The 27,851-nt window shown below is 41.8% G+C and overlaps 1 protein-coding gene across 1 annotated transcript in view; it reads left to right on the forward strand.

Moving 5' to 3' along the window:
- VAPB (VAMP associated protein B and C) overlaps positions 1–27,188 on the forward strand; it is a 44,828-nt gene extending 17,640 nt beyond the window's left edge. The window contains exons 2-6 of the mRNA XM_090064277.1: positions 6,338–6,490; positions 17,823–17,926; positions 22,371–22,451; positions 23,888–24,064; positions 26,724–27,188. Coding sequence (XP_089920403.1) covers positions 6,338–6,490; positions 17,823–17,926; positions 22,371–22,451; positions 23,888–24,064; positions 26,724–26,879 — 671 coding nt within the window. The 3' untranslated portion in view covers positions 26,880–27,188. The remainder of the gene's footprint in view (positions 1–6,337; positions 6,491–17,822; positions 17,927–22,370; positions 22,452–23,887; positions 24,065–26,723) is intronic.
- The last annotated feature ends 663 nt before the right edge of the window (positions 27,189–27,851 follow it).

Below are 27,851 nucleotides of genomic sequence, written 5' to 3' on the forward strand. Positions count from 1 at the left end.
CATGCACACGCACCAGTTTCCCTGACCACAACTCTCTACTGCGTAAGCACATCTTGCAACCTAGCAGGGATCAGCCCACTGCCTGGGCTTCCTGGACAAAATTGAATTGAAGAGACTCTGTCCATGGGCTGGGCACCTGAGCCAACAGCTGTACGTGTGGATAGAGTCACAGCCAGGATGCTAAGTCCTGGATTGGCATTACAGAAAATTGGAGCATGAGACGGCCTCTGAAATCTGGGATTGTCCCTGCCAATCCAGGAAGTGTGGTCACCCTGTGATTAAAAGCTGAGCCATATGGCTGTTGGCTATGATTCTTGCTTCAGAGGGCATCTCTTCTCCACTCAGCCAGAGCGCAGCAGTGGTCCCATGCACCTGATTGTAGAAATGGTGCCCTTTGAAATAAAAGCAATTAGAGCTGAGCCTGTGTGTGTGTGTGTGTGAGTGTGACACCAGCTTGTTGCAAGCTGTTGTCTTTGCAAGTGGCGTGGAACCTAACCCCACGAACTACTTGGGTTTGACTGCATCAGATATGACCTTGAGAAGAACTGAAGAGACCCTAGAAATCCTGTTGCCCTTAAACTGATGGGAAGCTACCAAGAAAGTTAGCAAGTTTATGTGCTTGCCTCTCTTCTGTTAGCATCAAACTCAAACAGATGGCTCCAATTTAGAATGGAGGCTCATTTGGACTTAAAGACTTGAGGCTCAAATCTCTGTTTCATGAGTATTCTGGAGTTGAGAACAATTTATCATACTTCCATCACATTTTCCACCCCTCACTTGCCCATTCTCCAAAAATAATCCCAAGTCTCAGTGAACACAGCAATGCTTTGCAAAACAAATAGGAAATGAGATCTGCCCCCCACTTCCCATCAAAACTGCATTTGTGGAACTGGTGTATCAGTTACAAAAAAGTAAGTAATTCTTCACTTACCTGACCTCTGAGATGGTCTGGCTGATTGCTTCCATAGGTATCTTTCAGGAGATCCTGTAAGGAAGTAGTCATGCCAGAATTATTTGCGGGTTAGATCAAATCAAGGGTTGATCTGTCTACAATGATGAGCAATGGGAAGTGCTACCAGATGATGTGAAGACTAGCTTCAGCAGTCACCATGCCTTATGCATGCATGTCCTCTAATACCAATAGTTACCAAAAAAACTCAAGCAAGACTCTGCTGAATGCCCATGCTTGATAACAGCCTGGCCAAAGCTGTCTTGGATCTCAGAACTAATAAATCTCTCAGTTCAGGCCCTGAGCCAGCTGTGTAGAAAGGGAGGCACAACAGATTTCACCAAAATTCGGGCAACCTAAGTAGTTTTTTTTAGGGGTTTTTTGTGATGGGGCACTGGTAGCAGAAATAAGTAGGGCAGCTCCTTGGAGTTCCAGACATGCATTTTATAAAGCACTAGGTGAAGTACCCATTCTTTACCCAGATTTTTATTTTTGTAATTGCAGTGTCTTTATTTTTAAGAACTTGGTATAACACAAAGTTTTTGTTTGTTTGTTTGTTTGTTTGTACCTAAAAATTTTAAAGAACATGGTACAACATAATTAACATAGAGCAAAAAAAAAAGGCAAGCATCAATATAATAATGATGCTTGAATTGAATTCACTGCATCCAAAATGGAGTGGTATCAGTTTATCTGAGAAGTGAATTAAACTCAGTCAGTGGAAACTCCAGAAAGGGTTAAGTTGAAAAATAACTCGTCTATAATTTTCTTCAGGTGGTATTCAGTGATTCTTTTTTGGAAGGCTTGGAGTAGCTAGGACCAGCCATTCTTGAGTTAGAAGTGGACAGATGGACACTTGATTTTATTGATAGATAGATGGATGATTCCACTGTAAAAGTTTCACAGTCTATTCCCGTTTCAGCAGGGCAATTTTTCCATTAGTACGGTTACTCCTAGCACCTACCTCCATCTAATTAGTGAGTCCTAATCAATGAAATATGCACCTTGTCTACTTCTGGAAGCCTTGAAGGAGTAACTAGCCAGCTACATTGAACTGCTGCACTACATCCTCATAAAGAAATGCTTGTTTGCTGAAATACCCACTACTGCTTCTGAGGCTGGCTGGGGTTTGTTTTTTGTTTTTTGCTTAGCAGTATCATGAATTGGGAAGGGAAAACAATTTAACAGATGTAAACAGGGTAAGTGAGAATGGAGGATCATGAATGGCTGATGGAGACCTAGAGATCTGCCTACACTTTTACTTGAAATAACTAATCTTCACATTTGGGGCCATAGGGCCCCCTCAACAAAATGCATCTGAAATATGTTGATATAATGCAGACACTTCTGGTTTCTCATTTCTCAGCTTTGATTCAAGAAGTTGCTGACGCTTGCTTAGTTATGAATGTCTCTAGAGCCACACGATGATGATTAAAACCTGGGGTGTAGTGCTTTCTAGAACACTAATCTTGGTAAGATTCCATGCAATTAGAGAAGTATTTTCTTAACTCTACAGGTGAGGAAGCTTTTAAGGGCTCAATCTCACTCCTGTTTTGAGTGAGTTTCAACTCCTAATGAATGTAATGGCTTAAGATCAGGCCTGTGAATAACTTGTCAAAGGATATACAGGGAATCGGTGGCGGAGCTTTGATTGGAACTTGGGGCTTACTGACTCCCAGCCATGAGGTTGTTCCTCCAAACATTCTGCCTCTGTTGACATTTTATCTTATTTCACCTAAAGTTTTGTTTTTAAAGGTCATCCACTTTGGGAAGATGCTCAGTTCTTTAAGATGGAGTTTAAAGTAAGGTTAAGTGTTGTACCTACCGTGGAGACTGACTGGAGGGCTCAATGGTCTTTATAATCAGTTTGCCTTTTAAATATTTTTCCATTACTGCTGAGAGATTAACAAAAAGGGGCAAGGACAGTGCAATAGAGAATGGAGCCAATTGCCAGTGGTGTTAGACACTGGAAGAAATAAACTTGCAGTTAGACTAATTGTAAGTGTTACAAATAAGTGTCAAAACTTATACAGAATTGCAATTTGTCCTTTTTTCCCCTTTAACACAAGGTGCTCCCTCTGAAAGTTGATGGTGAGAACACAGTTGGGTCCAGTCCTCTGAAACCATGCAGGCAAGACCTTCATCAGCTGGCTTCTTTAGCACTCCATGCCTTTGCAAAGCAGTCGGCCTGAATCTTATCAACTGGGGTATCAGCCCCTGGCAATGCCTTTTACAAAGGGTTACAAACTCCTTTCCCCTATTCTTCTGCTAAGAAAGCTGCCTTGAAGTATTAACCAACCACAGAAAAGAATCCATGTCATTAGGTGGCATTTGTGTACTGTGATGGTATTAAGTAGTGGTGGAAGATGGCTGTGTACAGGAGCAAGGGGGTAAGTTGAAGAACTATTCTTAAGTCTTCATTAGAAGAAGCTCTGGATGTTCCAGTGTCCTGTCCACTGACTTGGAGACCCACTGACTTGGAGACATGTATCCAAATCCAGCCTTACTGAATCTGGGTGGGGAAAATTTAAATGCCTGGTCACTGCACGTTTAAAAGGTTCCCATAGTAGTGCAGTCAGCTTTCTTAGACTCTGTTCCTGGCCTTGGTGGTCAGGAGGATTGGCAGCTTAGCAACACTTTAGTGGATATGATTGCAACTGCAAGGGTGCCACTCTGCAGTTCTTTTTGCTCTTGGCTCCAGTTCAGGAACTTGCTTAGCATGTTACCCATCTTTAAGCATACCCAGTTCCTTGCTGAGCTGAAATACCAATATTGAGACTAGAAAGGATTTATCTGCTCTGTCAGTGAAAGTGTCACTTGTAGCCTAGATAAATGCACCCAAGCTTGTTTTTGAATCTTTCTAGTCTGAGTAACATAAACGGTGGCTGTGCAGTGCAGGCTGTACCAGCCTGTGAGGGACCCTGAATGTATGTGTTTGGGTGCTGGCATAAACTGAATTCTTCCCCAGCCCCTGTTGTCATGATTGTTGACTCCCACTCTAACTACATTTTAAAGCTGGGCAGTAGTGTAGCAGTTGCACTTTGTTGCAGTGTCAGCTTACCCACTTGAGAATCATTTGTGTGTAACACTAATGCGAGGAATTTTGATTGAGGTAAGTGTTATGAGGTCACACAAGCTGCGTAAACGAAACGACAGTAGGGTAATGTTTGCCCTTAGCAATGGCTTGTGCCTTAAGTGCAGCACAACTAAGCAAATGGATGTCGGCTCAGATCTTGCCAATATGAATTTGTGTGTTGCCTTTGTAAGGCAGTGACGTGTACTTAAAAATTTTAAATAGCGTTGACAATATTCTTTTGACCTAACTCTTCTGGGTTTTTTTTTTCTTTTTAAATTGTTATAAGGTCCTACGCTCTAGAATGACACTTAGATGTAATGATACAGCCTTGGAGTCTGAATAAGAAATGGAGTGTGGCAGATTGAGAGAATGCAGTGATCTCCAAACATAAGGGATTGTATGCATAGGTCCTAGGTGGAAAGCAGAACTGTCATAAAAAGAAATCTGGAAAATAATGTTGGAGTATATACCAAAGTCAATCATACCTTTTTGTTTATTGTAGGACACACACTTGGCATCTCCTATACTAGATTGGTCTTTTTCTTCAATAACACTTCATGCTTTCAATTTGCATTAGTACAAATAAAACCTTATTCTAGCTGGCAGGAGAAATTTAGTCAGATCTTAGTGGAACATGCCACCAAATTCTGCTGGTTACGTTCCTTCTTCTGGACAGTTTGTGCTTGTGACAGCCTCATTTCAGATAATGTATGTAGTGATTATAAGGTGCCATAACTTTATTCCCAGGATGACACTAGTGGTATTTTCTCCTAGTCTCTTTAAACCTAGGTAACTGGTAGGGAAGGGTGTTCCTTTTGGAACAAGGGGGCGGTGTTTGGGGTTTTTTTAGCAAAATTTCATTTAGGAATTACACTCAATCTTTAGAAGGATAGTTTTCATTTTTATGGAAATACCAAGTAACCACAGATTTTTTTTTCTTTTGTTTTTATTTTAATTCCTTCTGTAAATTTAAAGACCAGATGTTTAGATTCTGTTCAGTCAGGGGTGGGCAGCTATTTTGGGTGGAGGGCTGCTTACTGAGTTTTGGCAAGCCGTCGAGAGCCACATGGCAGGCAGCCAGGAGCAGATAAATACTAATTTTCTAAACTTTTTTCAGGGGTCCCATGGGCTGGATAGAATGGCCTGGTGTGCTGCATCCGGACTACAGGCCACATTTTGCCCACCCCCGTGTTAGGTGTACTAGAATAAAAAATTTTCTCTGCAGAGTTAACACACTTGGGTTTTGCCTTCTCTCCTAGCTCCCATCAGGATACATAAATGTGAGTGTAATAATGCTTTTGGCCCAAGATAGGTGGCTCATGCTCGAATGCTTGGGGTCATAACCTGACCACTTCAAGTGAGGATACAGGCTGAACAACTGAAGTGCTGGGAATCTTCCTGCATATTTTTAGTAGTGAGGATGCTTTGGCCACACAAGCTAAGGCTAACTCAGCTATAGACAGACCCTGAGAGACCAGATTATTTGGTGTTTGAGCATTTCTGAATATAGTGATCAACTGCATTTCTTCTGTTCCCTTTAACTATTGATGACTAAGGGCTTTGGCAACACTGGTGGGAACCAGAGTACTGGTACCAGTGTAGGAACAGGGAAGCTCCCATCTGTGTCCTGGGTGGTGAGCTTAACCGTTTCATGAGGGGCTATTTGTTTTTGTTCTTCACTTGTATAAAGAAGAAAACCCTGTTGTATTCTTCCTTCCCCCCAATCCCCCTGCCAAAAATGAATGCACTGCTAGTTGCAGTGTGTGGGTTTTTATGGGTCTCTTATTTACAGTGCTTTCATCACAGCACCCAGCTACAGGGTTGGGCTCTGTACTAGCCACTTCATCAGTGGCTCTGCTTCTCCCTTTTTAATATGTACAATTTTGGGAGACTTTTATTTGCATGCTGATAGTTTTAAATGGTCTTATCTTCTGTAACAATTTTCTCATTCATGCAAACTAATACAGTAGGTTACTCTGTATTTATGCAGCTATGAAATAGCAGATTCAATAGTTACTTCACAACTAAACCTGTGTAACAGCAGGTCATGACCACTATTGTTGCGCCGCGCATGAATTATCCCCCTTGTGTCTTACTGCTAGTGACCAATAAGTTAGTTATTGTCGTATGTATTCATGTGCAATGCAGGTCAGATTTTCAGAGATTTCAAGTGATCCTCAGATTATGCATAAACAGATATACTGTTGAATATCTTAATACATTTTAAGATTTGTAAGCACAAATTTTAGCAGTTCAGTTTTTTAGAAAGTACTCTTCCTATCCTCTGAAATCTGCTTTGCTCTGTTCTGCAGGTCCTTTCACAGACGTTGTCACCACCAACCTGAAACTTGGAAATCCTACAGACAAAAATGTGTGCTTCAAAGTGAAGACTACCGCACCACGTAGATACTGTGTAAGGCCTAACAGTGGAATTATTGATGCAGGAACATCAATTAATGTTTCTGGTAAGTCATTTGGTAGCTAAAGATGACCTCATCAAATTGATTTCTCAAAGTGGCTTGTGAACTTTAATGTGGTACAGAAGTAGAGTAACAGGCTAGGGGGCATGAGCTCGTATTTGTGTTTTATTTCTTTTTCTTGGTGCCTTAAATTTTACATCTTGCACAGGTCACTGAAAGCAAAAACAAATGCCATGTGAATGGGAACTTTAAATAGTTGCTTTCAGAATGCACTTTCTATACCTTCAGAAGGCATTTTGCTATGGCACTGAATATCAAATGAATAAAACCTCTCTTATGAAATAAAAAATGGATTTATTCTTTTATCTGGCTCTACTGGCGAGAGAATGGTTTTAACTTGCATAAGTTTACTGAAGATTAACTGAATTCCACGGAACACAAAATAACAAAAGGGGCTTGTTTGGTGTAAGCGTACAGAACTAGATCCCAGGTATAGACGGGTGCTGTAGTTCTAAGAATGTGTTAACTGTTTAGTTACACTCCAAAGAGAAATAAATGTCTAAACCTAAGCTACAAACATTTGAGAAGCTGTTTGCAAACTCATTCATGCCTGTCAGAAAAGGAGGATCATAACTCGTAACTGGTACCTACCTACTAACTTGTCCCTGGAAATTTGACTTGAGTCACTCCTTTCTTTCTTATCAGGTTCAGGACTTCAATTAGATTTTCCATTCCTGTTTTGAAGTTTTTTATGCTTTTACAGGGTTGGTGTTATCTGTTCAACACCAATTTCCATTGATTCTAACAGTTCATTCCTGGCACAATGTGACTTAAACAGTAACATCTTGTTCCTATTCACGCATGACAGGATTTATAGTAATGTATAGAAATATCTGTTGACTTCTACTAACTAGTTTTCATTGTCTAACAGGCATTAGGAAGAAAGCCTTATTGACAAGGTGCATGAGTTGGGTTTGTGTGTGGCATGTTTTGTTTTGTTTTGTTTTGTTTTTTAAATCCTACTTTTTTATATGCTCAACCTCCAAAGTACATCTGCCTGTTTACCTGGTAGCACCTACATTTCTAGAGCTAACTTTCCCTTTTATTTAAAAAAAAAAAAAAAAATTGCTATGGTAGGCTCCAATCCTGCAAAAACTTAGCTAACCAAACCACATGTGCAAATTTTAGGTACGTCTCCACTGGGATTTGTCATGTGTTCTGAAATTAAGCATACTTGTGAACCTTTTTGCAGAATTCTGGCTCTACTGTGTAATCTCTGAAGAATGTTGCAGAGTGAAGAGAAGAAAACTAGTACAGCATGATATTAAAAAAATTGGGAGAGGCAGGGCAATTCCTTGGCTTTCTATTGAAGCCTGTAGTAAGCCTTCAAATAACTGTGTAAGAATGAAATAAAACACTTGGAGAGCAGCTAGAAATTGCTCTGAACCTTAAAGCCATCTGTCATCTCTGCTAGTTGTGGGCAAACAAATTTAAAAGCTTACAGGTTAGTGAAGTGATAATGAAAATTAGGCTGATTTTCTGGCTATAAATTACTTACGGTATGCAATGTGAATCCATTTAATCTTTTAATTTTTTTTTAATGAAAGTTCTCCTGTCCCTGCTGTCATGTATCACATCAGTGCCATCTTGCTCTTATCTTTGGGCACAAGTGTTTTTAAAATTAAATGCCTAAAGAGTGACTCTTAACTATACTATGCTTGTGATTAGGTTTCAGAGGGTTGCTGTGTAATTTCCCCTGTGCCATCTTTTATGAAGGTTGATAGCTTACCACAAATCAGAAAAAAATTGGACAAATTCTTGGAGGAAAGTACCTTCAGCAAGTATTGAATATGGTAGGTAGAGGTGCATCCTCAAAATCAGAACTTCGTAAACCTCTTATTGCTGGAAGTTGCAATGGCAGGAGAAGAGCAGGGGTTGAAAAATTCTGGATGTGTCCTGTTCACCCTTTCACACCCACAGTCTGCCTTTGTGTGGACAGGATATTGAGCTAAATGAGCCTATTGTCTGACCCAGTAAATGGCATTTCCTATGCTCACCTCACAACTGTGCTTCCGTTTTAACTTGTAGTCTGCTGACTATTCCAGTCCTAAGGTTTCATAGTAGGCAACATAAGGACCACATACAGCATGCAGATTAGGATGAGCTCCCCAAATATTCTGTCTTATTGCAACCAAGTCCAAACATTAGTTTCCAGCCACAAAAGCCTAGTGGACTAACCCTTAGTGATGCTCACTTGTTCTCCTACTTTTAGAAGCTCTTTTTCTTAATGACCTTCCTTGTCATGATCTATAACCTAGTTATTTTTGTAAATTTTGCTTTCACATGGAAATCCATAGTACTAACAAAGAAGTATCCTAAAATGTTTACCTTTACACTAACACTGCATTACTAAAGCATACAGGGCAAACAGTGTTCTTCAGATGATCTTTATGTAATAAGCTCTTTAGTGGATGCAGACCCCAGACTCTGGGATTACAAATGTTGTTAGTTCTTCCTCTTTTCCTAAGAGTCGCATTCATATTTACTTTTTAAATATGGTTGACTTGAATTTCAGCCTTCTTCTCTTTTTAAAAAGAACCATCTTCCTCTCGCTCATGGTGACTTCCTTTCAAACCCGCTGAAGACCTTTGGGGACTAGGCTCAAAAGAGCAGAACAGCTACCTTTGTTTTGCAGTACATAGAGGGGTCAAGCCATGACAAGACCCTACAGGAGGGTCTGTGCACTAGAGATCAGTAAGCGAGACAGGGTTAAGACTAGGTAGCCGGATATAAAGCTAACAGGTTGTCAGTCATGAGCATATGTGCACTGGCAACCACTAAACCTGGATGGTGGTAGCAGCCACAGAGAAAGTGTGCTGTTAGTGTTGAGGATCTGAGAGAGGATTCAAAACATCTCTAGCCTCAGGTTCACCTGAGCTGTGCAGAGAGCACCTGTGTTGTCCCATGGGCCTGTATAGAATTCCCTGTTCATTGTAGTCATCAGCTTGCCAAATGTAGGTTTAATTGCAGTACAGAAATTTAGGGCCAGGTATGGCAAACTTGTTTCCGTTCTGGTCTTCGTACTTCAAACAGCATTTAAACCCTGTGAGTTTACTGAACTGTGCATATGAAGTGAGTATATAACTAACTAGTAAATCAGCTTCTGGTCGCACCTGTCTGTCTGAACCCATCTACAGGATGAGGGCCTGGGAGTTGAAGCTTTAGGGAAGAGAAGGTAAATTTGTGCAATGAGTCTGGCACTCTGATTTGTCATCACTTTCTTGGCAGTATCCCCACTCTTTTTCACCCTAAATCTTTTTTTTCCTCCCCCAAACCCTCTGCCTTACAGTCTTAAAAAAAGATAAAAATAAATCCTCTAAGATACCAAACAAAAAAGCTGTCTATTTAAAATGCATAGCAGTTTTAAAAAGCAGAATTAATTGATATTCTGACCTTTTTTCTCCATGGACAGAGACCTGTCAAAAATAGCTTCCTGCAGCATGTTTTTATGTTCTTTTCAACCTTGGCTGACCGCCGCCCCCCCCCCCCCCCAGCCCTAATGCAAAAGCAAGCATCATAACATTTTGTAGTTTTCCTTCCTACTAAACAAAACAGATTTGGGTTGGCTTTGTGTGGGGTTTTTTTGTTTTGCTTTCTTGGGGTGGTGGGGGGAAGAGGGGAGTTGTAAACTTTATAATATATTCCTGCTGAGAAAATATATTACAGGGTGGGAATTGGATGATAATTTTCAGCCAATTAAACTAATTGGGCTATGTGTACTATATCTAGTCTATATCCGCCTGAGATTCGTTAACTGACTTTAACATAGCCATTTGGTAGCATGAGATTGGTACTGCACTTCTTAGAGCTTGGCATAATCTTTCAAGTGCATATGCAGCTTGAGCGAATTTATTAATTCCTCAGATTTACTGTCTGAAGTATGTACATGTAAATGCAAAAGATCTTGGGTATGACCATAAACTGCATCCAGCTGGAGGACTTCTGGCAATGTGGTAAGGCTACTTGTGGTGGGATAGCTCCTATAAAATTCTACAATATTGCAACCTCCAGGTAAAGTGAACTTTTAAGGCACCTCAAAACTGTAGTGCCCGATGCCTTGCGGGCAATTCCTTGGTTGGAAAAAGGCTAAGGGACATCGCCCTAGCTGAGGCATTGGGCAGCCAACAGCAGCTTTAATCTGTTATTCTCTGGCAGAAGCTATATGATCATCGAGGTACCGGACGTCTGGGCTCAGTCTGGCCTTCAGACTTCGTCTCAACTGTCTGAAGTGGGGATGGATGGTCTATGGCAGCCTTCTCTCCTCCAAACTGTTGCCTAGGCATATGCACCAAAGGTTTTGGTGTGATCTGTACTAGCCAGAATGATCAAATGACTCGCATGCTGGATTGTTCAGACACTGACCACTGGGCTCAGTTTGGACTCAGTCTGAAGCTAGATAATGGGGCAGCTCTGCCTTCTGAGGGCTGTGGTTGTATACAGCCTTCCTTGCATTAAAATGGTGCATGCAGCTTGAAGCTTCTTGGGGAATGTAAATTTGTGAGGTGGATAATTCATCTCAAATGAGAAGAATCCATGTTATCAGTGTATTACTCTACTTGTGCTAACAAGAGAACTGACTTAACATATCTACAATGGCTAGAATCCAACCTTCTATTTTCCAAAAGGTTGGCAAATGTCCAACCTCTAGATGTTCTGTTGTGGGCCTTTCAGAGCTTTGTCTAATACCAGAGATTTCTTTAAAGCATTCCCACTCCTCTCAGTACATAGTATGACTACAACTCCAGACCTGTTGTAGCTTAGATTTGCAAAAAAACTGAATGTGTAATTATGCATGCAGTAATATGCCTAATATTGACAGTTTTAAGTGCAAATATCAGCTGCTACTTGTGCCTAGCCAACTGATTTGCATGAGCATTTGATCTCAAATATTTTTATAAAATATGGGCTTTTATGTGCACTTGTATCCAAAGAGCTTCTTGTGTAGTGAGAACCTAGTTTTGTAGCCTCCATGAGTATGCAGCTTTATAGAAGAGACATGAAAATAATAGGGATCTGCATCTGTAGTCAGGGCCTGAAATAATCTAATAGAGGTTGAAAATGAAGCACGATGTGAGTAGAAAAAGCCTAGCCTTCCAGTTCATCTGTTGGGGCTAGGCTGAGCAAAGTAAATGCTAACTACTGCTTTCCTCTGTCTCCATCTGGGATGGCAGGAGAGAGAGCTGAGCAAATGTGAAATTCCAAGTAATTGGTGTAAGAGGATACAGAGAAGAGTGATGCAGGCACCCTGAGACCTGTCCCGCTAACCTTAGTAATATGCAGCCCTTTAGAGCAAATACTGAAGAGGATAAACAAACAGTTGGCACTAGCATGATATTTTATCATACGAGAGAGAGATTTCTCAGTCTAGAAAGTCTGGGATCCTTACAATCTGGTCCTTTTTTTCATTAAGTTTGATGTGGTGTCACATAATGTAATTTAGTTGACTGGAAAAGATGTGGTCTCCTACAAGGATAGAAAGATGGATTGAAAAGTATTGGTAACTCATCAAGTTTCTCAAGGATCAGACTTTAGGTGCATCTTATTGAGTGTGTTCTCTGACCTTTAACATAAAGCGCACTAATAAAATTTGCTGAGACGGTCAGGAGTTATCGCTAATAGAGGAGGATCCAAATATCCTAGAGGAAGAAATAGATGCCCTTAAGGACTAGAATAACGGAAATGGGATGGACTTTTAATAGCATAAAGGGCAAGATTTTTGCCCCTGCGCATTTAATGCACATTGCTTCTATAAAATGGGAGCTCATTAGCTGGAGAAGAGGCAAAGGTCTCATTTACTTGTGTTTTTAAAGTGAATTTTAAACTGGAATGAGTCCAGAGAAGGGCAGCTAGGATAATCGGAGGAATGGACAGCCTGTCTTGGAAGAGGGAACTAAAACTCAATTGGTTTAGTCTAGTCTACCAAAGATAGGGTTAAGAGGCTCTGTTACTGTTCTTTATATATGCATCAGGGGTCAGAGGAACACCATGAATAGAAAGAAGCTACTGAAGCTGAAAAACACTGTTGGCACAAACAACTAGTTATAAGCTTGCCATGAATAAACTTTTTAGGCTAAAAAGCAGATAAAAGTTTCTAACCATTTTGAGCTGCGAAGTTTATGGAGTAGTCGTCTAGAAGGAGCAGTGAGGTAAGGAACCTAGTTAGTTTTACAGTGGGGTTTCATCAGTGTTTATAAAAGAGACGATGTGTTGTGGCTTCTTGTAGTAGTAGTAGTAGGAAACTGGCCTTGGTGGCCCAAGAGGCCTCTTCTAGACCTGTGCTCCTGTTTAACCTTTGAATAAGGGAATAAAAAAATATTTCAAGCCTTGATGGCAGTGCTCTGCAGTTTCTTATAAGCATGTCCACTGTCACTTTTTCTGCAACAGCTGACATTTGCTAGGTCTCCAATTCATCCATAGAAAAACTAAGCGAAAAGTAACAGCTAAGAAACTTGATAAGATTAGACTTGTGTCTAATTAATTGACAGGTCAAACATGACCCATTTACAAGTGCAGCTTCTTTTAAAGGCTAGGCCTTCTAGCTCAAGCTTGTATTTGTCCATATACAATCAGAGTTTCTGCAGTGAAGATGGACAGCATTTGATCCCTGACTTGACTTTGACTCACTAGTCGAGCTAAATTTTAGGTCTCCCTCTTCTGTGGCCCTATAAACAGTGTGTTGTCAATACTGTTTGCTTTATTTGCACGACTCTTGCCCAAATCATGAGATATAACATAAAATCACAGTTTTGTAGCCTTTTCTGGTATACAAGACTCAGCATGCATTAATAGGGGGAAAAAAAAAAGAGGGTATCCTTGGTTCTCTTTAGTCCATGGTAACACATGCACAGGAGCTTTTTGGAGACTGTACTCTAGCTTTGTCAGCAAATCTCAACCTTTTTTTTTTTTTTCTCCTCTTATGATTTAAGCAAGAGAATTTCTTAAATTAGCCCTTTTTACCTTCACAGTATTTCACTGTGCTCCTGAGATTTGACTGCTATCAAGTTCCTGTGATGTTAGGCAGAGATGGCTGGGGTTTTGATTGTATGTGCCAAGTATTAGGGCACTCCTGCTGTCAGTAAGGCAATATCTGCACAGCCCAGTGCATTTTCTGCAGAGATGCTCAATGTTGCTCAGACACTAGAAATTGTTTAGCCGTGTTATGGTGAGACTCCTGTCAAAACGCACAGAAATCCCACTACAAAATAACCAAATCCCTGCTGTTAAGGGCATTCATTGGAGATTTCTCTTCTGGTTTGGAGTGGCATTTTTCTTTATTTTTTGTTTTTCTGTGAGAATTTGCAAAGGTCTAGTTTCATCCTGAACAGACTTATTGGTGGTAGGTATTTTGGGTATCCAGCCTGACGCATGAAATATTTTTTTTATACTGTTCCTGTCAATGTGGCTTTCATGTGTTGATCTGAAAGGACAAGGACTAACAACACTTGTATTATCCAGCCCTCTCTAGCTTTCTGCTGTTATGATTCAGTGAATGAGACGTGGAGCAGCAATCATTTTGGCATTCAGAAATGGCTTCCACATCATAGCTTGGGAAATTCTGACTTTGAAATGAGCTCATAGCTGTACTTAATAGACCAAACCAGTATGAACCACTGACCTGCAGAAGTTGGATAGCTATTTGACCACCCAGTTAGTCCTCCCTGCTGTGTAGTTTTGACCAACGGAAGACAACTAAGCTCAGGGAAGAAAAATCTCAAACACTATAGGCAAGAAACACTTATATATTGCATAATATTGAACATGAGTGCTTTCATGGCTCAATCCAGTATTCATTTGGAACATGTTTTTCTGAAAAGGTTGTTCACAAGTTTGCTGTGTCTCATAATAATTATTTTACACTGGTATTTGATTATCGCAAGTAGAGTTTTAAGGAAGCATTTCAGTTAAGAAAATTCACTATCCAGCAGTCTTCCACGGTTGCTGATTAGCAACTGTGTGTATCAGAGATGGCACAAGCTTAGCATTATTCTGTTCACTTTAAGAAAATTTGCCATGGCTGTTATTGCCCTAGAATAAATTGGACCCTTGCATGTAGCAGTGATGCAATAAAACATTTAAGTAGTCTCATGAAGCTGTATAGTGGCCATCCTGAATTTAATGCATTTATTGTTTGATACTATCCTTCATCTAAAACACCTAGTACTGTATATTATTAGTATGTTAAAGTACAGTACAGTACTAGTACATTAAAACTTGCTTTAATTCTGGGACTTTGAATTAACTGATGAATTTGGCAAAAGCAACTTGTCTAACTCTAAAAAGTAAGGTACCCTCTGTAATCTTACAGTTTGTGTTAGATTTCCATTTGTTAGTCAGAAGCAGTTTGTAACATTTGGTCATGTGTGTTCATATGTGAAATAGCATGGTTTTTACATTGTGCCTGGTGCCTAACCTAAGAAGGTACTGCAGGCAACACATTCCTTTTCTTGCCTGTCTCCCTTCCAAGTTGATCTCTTCGCACACATGCCAAAACATTGCTGTCCCAGGTGACTATTGCAGTATTTTAGTAACTGGAACATGCATCCTTTCCTCCTCTTCTCTTTTAGCCACTCTTACACAGGGGAATTGTCTTTGGGGGGGCAGAGAGGGGAATTTACTCCCGAGTACCTGATGCAAGGGGGTGGTAGCAGTGGCAGAGGTAAAAGAAAGCTGTACTTGCAGATCGAGAGGTAAGATGACACCTGGGACACGCGTACTGCTTCCACCCCCCTTCTGAGGAGTGCTGCCGAGAGGCACACCCTGCTCCTGTGTGCAAGCTTGGAAATGGGACAGCAAAGCCACCCTGAGAGCACCCCTTGATTCGGCCCTCTAGCAGGCTGGAGGCAGAAATATCAAAAATGCTAGTATAGGAGCAAAATGGTGGCAGGAGAATGGCCCTCAGGACAGGCTCACAGCCTTATTTCTGGGTGTAGCACGGAAGGTAGGTTGGGTGTGTTTTTCTTGGAGTATAGGCACTTCCCATGTGATCTCCCACTGGATAGGATCTAGTCCAGGGGTGGGCAGAATATGACCTGTGGGCCGCATCTGGCCTGCAAGGCTATTCAAGCTGGCCCATGAGGCCCCTAAAAAATTTAGAAAATTGATATTTCTCTGCCCTTGGTTCCTGTCAAAAATGACAGGAACCAAGGGCAGTAGGACCCAGGGGAAGCCCTGGCGGGCTCCCACAACAGCAGGGCCCACCTGGCCCCATCCCTCCAGCCAGAAGCCCCAGCAGGGGCTTCTGGCCTGGGCCCACATGGCTGCCCCATGCTGGAACCTCAGGTAAGGGGGGGAAGAGAAGGGCAGGGAAGGACCCTGGGGAAAAGTGTTCCAGTGAAAAGCTGAGCGGGGGGTGGGGAGCAGCTCCTCCCCCGCCCCACGCTGCAGCCGCTTGTAGCCCCTGCAGGGCTGTCTGGAGCAGGCACAGGCAGCCCTGTGTAGGCTGTGAGTGACTGCAGCATGGGGTGTGTGAGCCACCCCCCCCCCCCGCCCTTGCACTTGGCACCACCTTGTAACCTGGCCCCACTACCAGCCTGGGCCCCGTGTGGCTCCAGGCTCACCCATCAGGACTGCACATGGTGACGGGAGCTGCAGCCCCCCAGCTTGCTGTGCCGGGCAGTGCTTGCCCCCACTGCCTCTGCCTAGTGCGCAAGCTCTGGGCAGGCAGCAGCAGCCAACGCTGCCTAGCGTGGCTCACGGGGAGAGGGGGGGTTGCAGCTGCTGTTGCTGCACGCACCCCAGTGGGCAACCCCAGAACTGGCACAGAGCCCAGGATGGCAGCAGGGCCGGATTACAAGCTGATGCTGAGCACAAGGAAAAAGGCCCCTCGCTTGCGTTGTGGCCGGCACCCCATGCTGCAGCCACTTGCAGCCCACAGGAGGCTGCCTGTGCCTGCTCACCCACGGGGTAGGTGAGGGGCCGCTTTTCCCACGCTCAGCACCAGCTTCTTCCCTGCCAGCTAGCTGGGGGTCGGGTGTGTGCTGCCCCCCGCCTGCACTGTAGGGCTGGGGAGGCACTGGGAGTGAGTGGGCAGGGGGCCAGTGGGAGCACAGGGCCCACACCAGCATGCCAGAGCAGGAGCACGGGGTCCCAGCCAGCAGGGGCTCTCTGGAGCTGGGCCAGCTCCCCCCTCTCCCTGCTGGTGCATCCCAGCCTGGCTCCACAGACCCCTGTCAGCCTGGGCCCCACTGGTGCTGGCCCTGGGACATGGGACCAATGTCTTGAGACCAAAGACATTGGGACATTGGTCCCAAGATGGTGACCAGGGGGTGGGGCACCTGTCAGGGGGCAGGACTACCCATGCAGCCCTCAACAGCCTGCCAAAACTGCATTAGTGGCCCTCTGCCCAAAAGAATTGTCCGCCCCGATCTAATCCAATCCATCCTTCCTTGACATTCTGACATATTCTATAGGTGGACTCTCAGCACCTTTTAAAGGACACTTGGACCTTTAATGTGATTAGTTTCAGCACACAAACTTGGGTAAATATGACTTGGTAGAGGAGTGAAAACTTAGCGAGCAAAGAATGCTACTCCCATATTGCTCTTGGGTTCTGCTGGCTCAGAGCCTTGGGATCTGAAAAATAATTTAGTTGAATACCTATTGCCTTGCATTCAGGATGTTGTTTACAAAGACACAGAAGAAGACTTTTACTTAAACACTATGCAACATGCATGTGTTTTCTTCACTTTACAGTCCATTGCCCTGAATTTTTTTTGAATTTCAGTGATGGCCTGTTTAATATGGCTAATACTAGCATCCTAACTGCATCTTTTTTCTGCTTAAGAATTGCAGCCAAGCAAAACTGTGTGGTGTATATTTGGAAGGGAAAAGTTATTTTGATTTAAACCAAGCAACATGAGATTTCTAAACATTTCAAAGAGAACATGCATTTTTAGGTTTCTGATCTCAAATATTTATAGGACTTGTTTCTGTGGTCCTTCTTAAGAGCTTTCAGCTATAGTGCATGTAGAAGATGACAAATTCATTAGTTTGTCAGTAGTGTCTCCTATATCTCTGCTTGGGAAAGCATGTAAATTTAGTTATATACAGGATACTGTAACTTTCTGTACATGATCCAAGCAGAATAATGAAAGTGGTCATCACTTCCAAAGTTCTCAAACCAGATGGTAGATAGATTTAAGGAATCTTCACCCCCTCTTTGTTTTCCAGTCTTGAATTGCAGCCTTACCTAATGGAAGTCTTACTTTTATATAACCCTAACAACTAAAATTATTTGCTTTCTGTATTACAAGAAATGATGTAGTCAGTTGGAAGTACTTACAATGCTGACATAATGTTCTTTTTCCTTCCCTTGTAGTGATGCTACAGCCTTTTGATTATGACCCTAACGAGAAAAGTAAACACAAGTTCATGGTTCAGTCAATGTTTGCTCCAGCTGATACTTCAGATATGGAAGCAGTAGTAAGTATTGAAGCTGATTTACCAGACACAGTAGGCATAACATTGAACTTGAAGCTACAAAGGGGCTTCATGAATCTGGGGATTTTTTTTCCTGTAAATCCTGAGGAAGGGGGTGACATCTGTATATTTAGGAAGATCACAACACTGCAGAAGTAGATAGAGGCTCTTTGGGGCTCATTGCCTTTCTCAAATAGCCAATACTAGCCCTGCCATTAAAATCCTGGGCCTGGGCTCACACTTTGTCAGGTTCAGATTTTTAAAATACAGCCTCTGGGGCTAAGCTGGTCTGACTTTTTTTTTTTGGGGGGGGGGGGGGGGCCATCTCCTAGGCTCTGTGGAGCTTATCTTTTTAACTTTTCTCAATGTCCAACGAGCCTTCTTTTAAGCGGCCTGCACCTTTTTGCAGTAGGAACTAGCATGGTTTTAATTATTGTTGTTTTTCTGTACCTCTTCCTTGTTCATTCATTTTGTTGCTTATTTACCTGAACCATGTGTTTTGTTAGCCAGAGATCATGTAATCCAATCTTTATATGGGTTAGTAGTTGGGGAGGAAAAGAATATAGCAGTAAGATTGCTGGCTACTGTTTAAGTAAACTTGGAAAGAAGCAAAGCAGGCATCACTGACCTCTTTATAAGCAGTCACTAGTACTTTTTCTAATGGTAGCACTTCCTATAATAGCAAAAAATACACCTGTCTTCTGCCCCCTCCACCACCCTCCCCTTTTAACCAAAAGGAGTGTCCTTTTTTCCACTTCTTCCCCAAAGCCTCCTAGCTATCTGATGTGATTTATTTGCAATATACCCTCTACCTGCTTTTAAACTTTCTGGGCACCTCCAAACCGGAGTGCATGTGTAGTATGCTGCATCACAGACCTGTTTGCAGCGCTGCTCACTACATGTGCTGTACATGCAAGCAGTCCCCACTAGCTCACTGCCTAAACCCCCAGCGCAGCTGGAGCTGGGCCGGCCAAAGCCCTACTCTGGCTGCTGGCCAGGCTCCTTGCTGCAGTATTTCCATGGCTGCAGCCCCTGGAGGCTGTAGGTAAGCCCAGGTGCTGGCCTCAGCCTTCCCCACCCAGGGCAATGTGCTGCATGCCAGGGCACGCATGCATGGGGGTTCCCCAGAGACGAGCAACGGTGGCACACATTGTGCCTCTGCTGTCTTGTCCCTGGGGAACGGGCGTTTTCTGCGCGTAAGGACACCTCCCCTTCTTGCATATGATTTTAGAAAGTCGACTCCAACCTTGTAAAAGTAGATCCATCAATATTACTGCAATCTTTCAGACTGTTCGCTCCCTCTGGTGGTCCACATACTGGGCAGTCAGTTAGTATATGCTGGGCTGTCTGGTCTCCTTTGCCACAGGGGCACAATGATGAGTTTGTAAGGCCCACTTTTGATTTTGTTGAAGGCTCCATAGTTTGATTGCAATCAGTTCAGGTTTACACATGCCTCGCATGGGAGTTTCCTCAGGAGGGTGTGAGGATGGTAGTTGTGTAGTGGGGTGTTGTTACTCCATTGCTCTTCCCACCTTCTCTGGGACCATGATAACAGTATGGTGTCTCCTGCTTCCTCTCTGTTTCTGGTGAATACTGGTAATGGTTTTCTGCTTCTTGGGTGTTTCTTCACTGGGTACTTTTCAATCATGTCATGTAGCAGATGGTCTTCCTGTTGGGCTTTGCTGGCCAGATCAAGCAGTATCCCAGACCTCTTGATGTTATGAGGGGGGGATTCCTGTCGATGAACATGTCTTCCCATTCCATGTATACTGGGCAGCCACTTACTATTCGCAGTACAGAATTCAGGGCACTGTCCAGTTTGGTGTGGGCATTACTTGCCCACACAGGGAGGCAGTATTCTGCTGGTGCATAAGCCATGGCTAGTGTAGTTTATTCTCAAGGTAGAGAAGTCAGCACCCCGTATTGTACTGGCTAGCTGCTTAATGGCGGCTGCCCTTCAGATTTACCTTGTGCCTCAACTTCTCCAGGTCATGGTGGAAGATTTAGGTTCTGTCTAGAGTGATGCCCAGGTAGGCTGGTGCTGTCTTGAAAGGCAACTCTTTTTCTTCCACAGCACACCACCTGTGTTTCTAATACAGGACTATTTTTATTTCAAATAATCTTGGAAATTAGCCAATTCTACAGGTAGTCTAAGTCCACTTGTGGCTACGCATCTTTCTCCCTTCATAAAAAGAGGACTTCGGGTTTTTTTTAACACAAAGTGTATTTATTGATCATTTTTGCACATATTGCTTGTTTTCTAACTGAAGAATGGTCATGCTTGTTGCAATAATAGGAGTTTTGTTGCTATAGTTGGTTTCATTAAGGAATTGCTCCTTTTGCTATATTCCTTTAGAAACTAAGGTCTCTTTCCCATGCATGTTTCTACATTATGGTAATAATAAAATGTAGAAATTATGTAACAGAACAGTACAGTACGTACTTTTTATAAAGACAGTACAGGATTCACCCAGAGCTTGCTCACATAGTAGCTCTTGTTAGACTGGCCAGAGAACTCAACAGGTTACTTTGCTATCATGTAATCTTTATACTTGTTTGAGAAGCAAACCCTCCTTGGATGATATTGCAGACTCCTGAAGCTTGTTGTGTAAGCACTTAGAGAATTATTGAAGTTGCCCTTCCAAATGAAGTTATATGATCTGTATTGGTTATTGCAGACAAGAATACAGGTGGAAGAAAAGCATCTGTACAGTAAGAAATGTTCCTGCACTGGCAGAGATTAATCAGTCTCTTTCCACATATATATCCCCTGCCCGTCCTGCTATGTCTTCAGTTATGAACTATCCCATCTCCTAAGAAAAGTTTCTCTAACTTGATAATGTATTTAGGAGCCTAGATGGACATCTTAAGTTCCAAGGCACACTAGACCAACATAAAACAAAACTGTGTTTTTTTTCAACAGCACTCAGTCAGTCCTCCTGTATATTACCACCATACAGAAATCTTCCTATTCTGGAAAAACAGGTGTGACACATTACTGGAGTACTATAAAGCTTTCAACATTTCACAGCCAGCAAACTCAAAATAGAATCCTGATTTCAGCCACAGAAGATTTGCAGGACAATTCAGCTGTTTACATGGGTCAAAATCTTCAAACTGCATGGGCAGGACCATAATTTTTCAGACTAGTTGAGATAATCTTGCTAACAAAAATAAATTCAAGATGAAGAAAAGTATATGAGGGCTTCAGGTGCTGTGATTTATGGACCTTCACAGCTAGATATCATTACTGAGAACCAACCACTTCAGTTAGAAGTACAGTTGACACCAGGCAAGGATTTATAACTTGTAATCCCCACCATAAATGTTAGATATTCTTTGTACTGGTAGTTTTCCTAATTGTAGGGGGAAAGTGAAGGATAATTGCACGTGTTATTGTCTAGCTAAAGGGTTATTGGTGAGGGGAATATCTGTGGTACAAACGGCAACCTGTATGTCATAAATGCTCTAAGTATTAAATAAGTAAATAAAAATCCCCTTGGTCAAATGTTACATCTTGATTTAACCATTCAAAATAGGAGGAAAAAAAACTAAATGATCCCTACCATTCGTGGTGTTACTGCATTAGCTTTTGAAAAGTAAAATTTAAAAACAAGCAAAGCTTAGCATTGGTTTGTGGGTATTCTCTTTTCGTGTCACCTAGTATGTTGATGTCCTTAGGCGGCTTAATCCCCATCTCGCCTGTATAGAACTGAGAGTGCTTGATTTAACATATTGCTGATAATAAAGATGCATGAATGTGAAGCTACATTTTACTAATGAACAACAGAAAACTGGGAGGTTTTGCTGGGGGTTTCTGAGGAAGTAACATTTACTCGCCAATAAACACAGCCCTTAGAAACTTTAAAGCAGTATTTGAAATAAATTGGAAAGAAAAAGATCTGTGACTTGACAAAAGACTGAACCAAAAACAGCAATATTTTAGGCGTGGTTTATTTTTTGGTCACTTTCCCTTTTCTGAATGCTCTTATTGCACGTCTTCTGTTTGATCCAAGTGATTAGATAATACTTGACAAGTGTTTGTGGGTCAGACCTTTGATATAACTACCAACAAAGTTCCCATTTTTGTGTCCATTCTAAATACAGATTTCTTAATGCTGTGATTTGATTTTATTATTTTAACTGCTTTTACAGCATGTTAGAGTGCCGTATTATGTAGCTTTTAGTTTGTTTTAAGGTAGGTTAAACAAATACCGCTTTCAGAAGTTTTAAACTGTTGCTTTGTGTTGATCATGCTTCTAGTAGTTTGTCACTACCATTAAATGCCTGGATAAACACCAGGGCTTTTGTCCCCACTGTTTGGTTTTGGGGGGGGGTTGTCTTTTTCCTGAGCCAGACTATATAAGGAGTAAACTAATTGCATTGACTTTTTTCCACAAGACTTACTGTGTCCTTTTTTTCTTTTTAAAAAAAAAAAAAAATTTAGTGGAAAGAAGCAAAACCAGAAGAACTTATGGATTCAAAGCTTAGATGCGTGTTTGAACTACCAGCAGAAAATGATAAACCTGTGAGTATTTCCAATAGAGTTCTGGGTGACTTATTACCATAGAAAGAGCATATAAAATGCAGGTTGCAGATCATTCATTTCAGTATCTGAATGACATCCTTTTTTTAAAAAAAGAATTTTTAAATATTTGTTTTGCTTATTCTACTTTTAAGGTTAATTTAGACAAGAGAAGTGCCAAAAGACTGCTAAAATTCTTTGATATTGCTGACTTTTGGGTTGATGCTAGAGTTCTCATTTTTACCCTGAGCATCAGCAACAGAAGCAAACCTGTGCAGTTCTGCCAGCCTCCTTTCTGACCTGGCACTATCTTTAAAAGTAGACAGTTATTGTAGTATAGGATCCCTGCTTGTTAGGAACTGATTTGAGTAGTGTTTTGCTAGGGTGCTGCTGAAAGCACTGATTAATTCATGATGGAAATAAACATCCTCAAATGCAGAGCTGAGGGATCGAGACGTACTGATAAACATGTATCCAGTGCTGCCTGCACCTGAGCTACACACGTGTTCTTCTTTGCATTCATGATCATGCAGATGCAATTGTACACGTGTAATATTGGTCCTATGAAGCTGACAGACTGGTGTCTGATCAGCAACATTGAAATTTTCAGACCATGTGTTCTAAATCCCTAAAGGTCATTAGAGCAAACAGATGTTAAGTTGCATCAGGATTCATTTTTTTTCCCTCTGGCCAGTGTTCTTGATGACTAGGGTTGGGGGAGGGAGGTGTTGACAATATTTGTGCTTTTAGGTACGGTTTGTTATGCATGGCAAGATGCAGAACACCTAGCAGGAGCAGAAGGGGAAAGAAATCCCTTTTTGCCCAAAATTGGTTGGAGTAGTTGATGGAGAAATGTGGTTGGAGTAGTTTAATGTCCCCACAGACATGTTCAATTACACACCAGTATCATTTAACATGATCAGGTCCTGTGTCCTGAACTGTTTTCAAGGGTGGTTCTTCCTTCCAGACCACAGAAGCATGGGAGGAGAGTCTGGAGAGAGAAGTGGTGGCCAACTGGGAGGAGTGAGGACAAATATGCAGCAGGATAATGAGGTGGCTCCTGGCAACAGGCTGGTTCTTGGAAGCAGCCCTTTATCACTGTGCTCCCCTGACTCCCTCCTACTCGCTTATGGTGGCACTTATGCCCCAGGAGCTGTGCATGTAGGTGTATGTAGCTGCAGGAGAGGTGAGAGCCATCAGCCAGTAAAACCCAGCCCCCATTGTGAGAAGATGGGCCGGGCTGTTTCTTTCCTCCAGAGGGAGCGTCTGGGGCTAAGAGTCCTGTTTGCTCTGTAATTCATTGCTCCTGGCTTAGCTGTAAATCAGGAAGTGAAGCAGGGGCTGCAGCATAAAATGACATGTTTTAATTATAGGCATCATTTGGGGGAGGGGAGGTCTTTTTATAACCACTCTAAAATCAATGTTTTTCTCTTAAACAGCATGATGTAGAAATAAATAAAATTGTATCTACAACTGCAGCAAAGACAGAATCCTCTGTAATGTCTAAATCAATAAGTTCTTCCTTGGATGACTCTGAAGTTAAGAAAGTAAAGGAAGACTATAAGAGGCTTCAGGTAGAAGTTCAGAGGTTACGGGAGGAGAATAAACAGTTTAAGGTAAAGATTTTGCTTTTGACATTTGAAGTGCGCTCTGCAGGGTGGATGCAGTGGGTTTGGGCCCTGGCATTTTAGTGTTGGCAAGGCACCAAAAAAGTATGCAAATACAAATTTGTTCTTTTTAAATACCACATGCTTAAATCAGTGCCTCCTTTTTTAGTGTGAAGTATTTGGCTAGATAAAATGAGATGAGTGTTCCAACACTTGTGCATTTTCTTGGATTATATTAATTTGGGGTGGCATTTCCCAAAGTAATCAATGTTTGGTGTAAGCTTTTTGTTTCCATTTAAAGCAGTGGGAGTGCTAACATTGACTCTTAGCAGGAGCAGAATTAAGTTAACGCTGAGCACTTTAGATTGTTCAACCTGAATATCCAAAAGAGCTATTGGTGCACATTTTAAGAAGCTGCAACTTACCTTGCCCAGCAGAGCAACACAAATGCTCACTAGTCAGTGTGGTGACTCATTCTTTTTCGGAGCAATTTTTAAGGGTCTTGAGCTTAGTCACATGGCTGAAAAGTAGTAAATTGGGGCACACCCAAGTAGAACTAGCATGAAAGATTTTATTCAGGGTGGAAATCAATAGTCTTTCCTCACTCTTGTGCCACCATAAAAATATTCCATACCCTTGTTGCACTACAAATGCCCAATTTCATGGCTGTAATGGAAGGTAGTAAATTTGTGTTGCTTATTGCTGCAGACATCTATTTGCTTTGTGGAGGAGGAGCATGCTCTCCAGCCACCCTGGGCAGGGGTTTGAGGGGTCCAATACTGCACACCCTAGGAATTTTTGCACTGGATCGAGCCCCTGAAGCCTTGGGAGAGCCTGCCTGGCTTTCTCTATTTATCTTGACGGGATCTCCAGGGACATGCCCAGCTTTCCCTGCTTACCCAGACAGGTGCCCCCAGGGCTTGAGGGGCCCAACCCTGCTTGGGAATTCCTGGGATCTGCAGGACCAGGCCCCTCAATCCCTGGGAGAACATGTTGCCCATTATCCTAGCTGTTGATGTAGGACTATGGGCAACATGTTTTGCTTAGTGAAGTGCATCAGCTGTGCCAGCACCCATCTCAGCACAGCTGATCTGCTTTATTTGGCAATGTCTGTTTCTAGCCTCAGTCTGCTTTAACACTGGCTCAAGGAAAGGAAATCTTTCTTTTAAAAACTTTCTTATTTTGTGTATTTTTTACGGCCACTGAAGTAAGCCAGACGCTGGCTTAAGCTCATTATACCTTTTGGTTTGTCAACATCTCAAGATGGCTGTTTTTTAAAATGCCATATGAATTTAAAAAATCAATCGATCTTAAATGCTGTTCCAAGAGCACTTTTTTTTTTTTTTTTTTCATTTAAGACCTTCCTTACACACACTGTGTACAAACTAGGTGCCTAACTCATCTGAGCATCTGGAATGCAATAATAAACTATGAACATTGAATTAGGACAGTGCACTATGAAAGTATTAAGCATCTACTGGTTTCATTTTGCAAATATTTTTAGTAGTACAAAGTATTTCTGACGATAAATTCTCTACAAATGTACCAGGGGTGCTCAAGCCCCAACTCGCAGGTGGGATCCAGCCCCTGGTGCCTTGTCCTCCTGTCTATGGGAAGCCCCATGGATTGCCCTTCACAGTGGATTGAGTGTGCAGGAGATAGGAGTGGCCTGGTGCTTGGGGCTAAAAGGTTGAGCACCACTGGTGTCAACTCTAGAGCCCCCTGTGTTTCTGCTAAAATGATAAAAACATGCAAAAAGAACAGGTTGAAGGGGAGAGTGTCTAACTCTTCCAGCAATGTTTTGTAGCTTGTAACTTTTATTACAGTCAACCCAGCAAAATGTAATGTGGTTTTGAGGATTATTTTGATTTATTTGCCTGAACATGAGTCTTTCATTGCTGCAGTCAGTGGCTTATGGTTTGGCATCTGTTTAATTCAGGGAACAGTACTGTGCTTAACACCCATTGTCCAGGAACCTAAAAGGTACGGGCTACAAAGATGCATCCCCCAAGTTCAACCCGCCCCTGTTTGGGAAGAAGCAGCTATTTTTAACAACTGAGCAGTTCTGTACAACTAGGTCAGGAAGTGAAATGATGGTGCCTCCTGTAGTAGCTGGAATGTAGAAGGTGTGTCAATCTCCAGCCTAATTGTTACTTTAGTAATGGAGAACACCACCAGGATGCAAAGGGAAGGCAGCACTCCTGTGATTCCTACCACATCAGTGACGCACATTATTTATGTTGATGTCCTACAAAGAGAGAATAGTTATTTTAGTTCAGTATCTGGGAAATCTTGTTATCTTATTTTTTGGTTAGTGTGCATATTTGTACAGTTATTCAGGATGCACAGTACTGAAACTCAGGCCCTTGGGGTTGCTGTCCTATGCCCCATGTATATGTGGGATGTTTATCGAGGTTTTTATTCCCCTCTTCAGATTTCCTAGTGGAAATACAAGATGTGAGGAGTTGTCATATTCCTACATCAAAGGCGTGTGTATTTCTTCAAAGGAGGATTGAGTCAAACAGATTTACTAGATTATACATACGTTCCCCCAAGTGTTACATTCCTAATGACTCATTAAATTCTTGAGGTGGGATTAGAGGAGGTGGAGGTCAATATACTATCTTTCTGTTGTTCAGAGTCAAATAATTAGGGTTCCTTCCTGTAGGAAGAAGATGGGCTGCGGATGAGGAAGACCTCCCAGACAAACAACCCGGCTTCTGCCGCTACTACTGTCAAGGAGGAAGGGCTGAGCACTAGACTACTTGCTCTGATTGTTTTGTTCTTTATCCTTGGTGTAATTTTAGGAAAAATAGCCTTGTAGAGGCTGCATGCTGAGGATTGTACATTGGTTTGATGGTTCTGCCATATCATTGGATTAAATTTATTCATAACAATGTTTAAAAAAATTAATGTATGACATCTCACAGGTCTTGCCTTTTTAAATTTACCCCTGCACAAATGTAACATAACAATCTAGAAAGTTTAAAATGTACAATGAGTGAGTTGCAGAACGTTCTTATATGAGGAAGGGAAAAATCATGATTTAACACTACAATGAAATATTGTAAATGTCATTTTAAACATTCTTAGCCCTTGGTACATGATGCTGGATTACCTCTTTTTTTTTTTTTTTTTAAAAAAAAAAAAACAAGGAAAAACCCCTCTTCTTCCACTGCTGGAGCTGGCTTTTCTGGAGATTTGGCACTGGGTTAGGTAGGAGGTGTTGATAACTTCTGTAAAATACGTTAATCCACTGTTCTGCTCATAAACTTAACAGTTTTTGTCAGTGTCTTCAAATCTGTGCAAGTTCCCAATTTCTTGGCACTTAAATGAGTAGTGAGAAGCTGAAAAGAATTGTATGTGGCAGCACTGAATGTGCTAGGCATCATTAAGAGGCATCTATTGACTGGTATGACACTCATCTGGAATAAAGGTCAATTCCTTGTTCTCTTAACGGGACCAAGCTACATTGCTGTGGGTTCATTTAGTTGAATTAAAATGTTATTCAGAGATGTTTAATGCATATTTAACTTATTTAATGTATTTCATCTCATGTTTCCTTATTGTCACAAAATTGACTAATACTATGGTATAAAAAGGCACCTGTTCTAAAGCCAATGGATAGAACTAAAATGTTGCTGCTGTAGTGATGCAGGATCCTTCTGCCTCCTGATGTTTTGGGCACTACATAATTGTCAGAGCTGTGATCATCTAAACATTGGGGAAACAGTGGTCAGGAAATCTTGTTTTTGTATGTAAATAAGTCTATCTAGGGGAAAAAATTATTAGTAGT

This window comes from Crocodylus siamensis, chromosome 10 (genome assembly GCF_052110815.1).
Source record: "Crocodylus siamensis isolate JL-2025a chromosome 10, ASM5211081v1, whole genome shotgun sequence".
NCBI lineage: Eukaryota > Metazoa > Chordata > Crocodylia > Crocodylidae > Crocodylus > Crocodylus siamensis.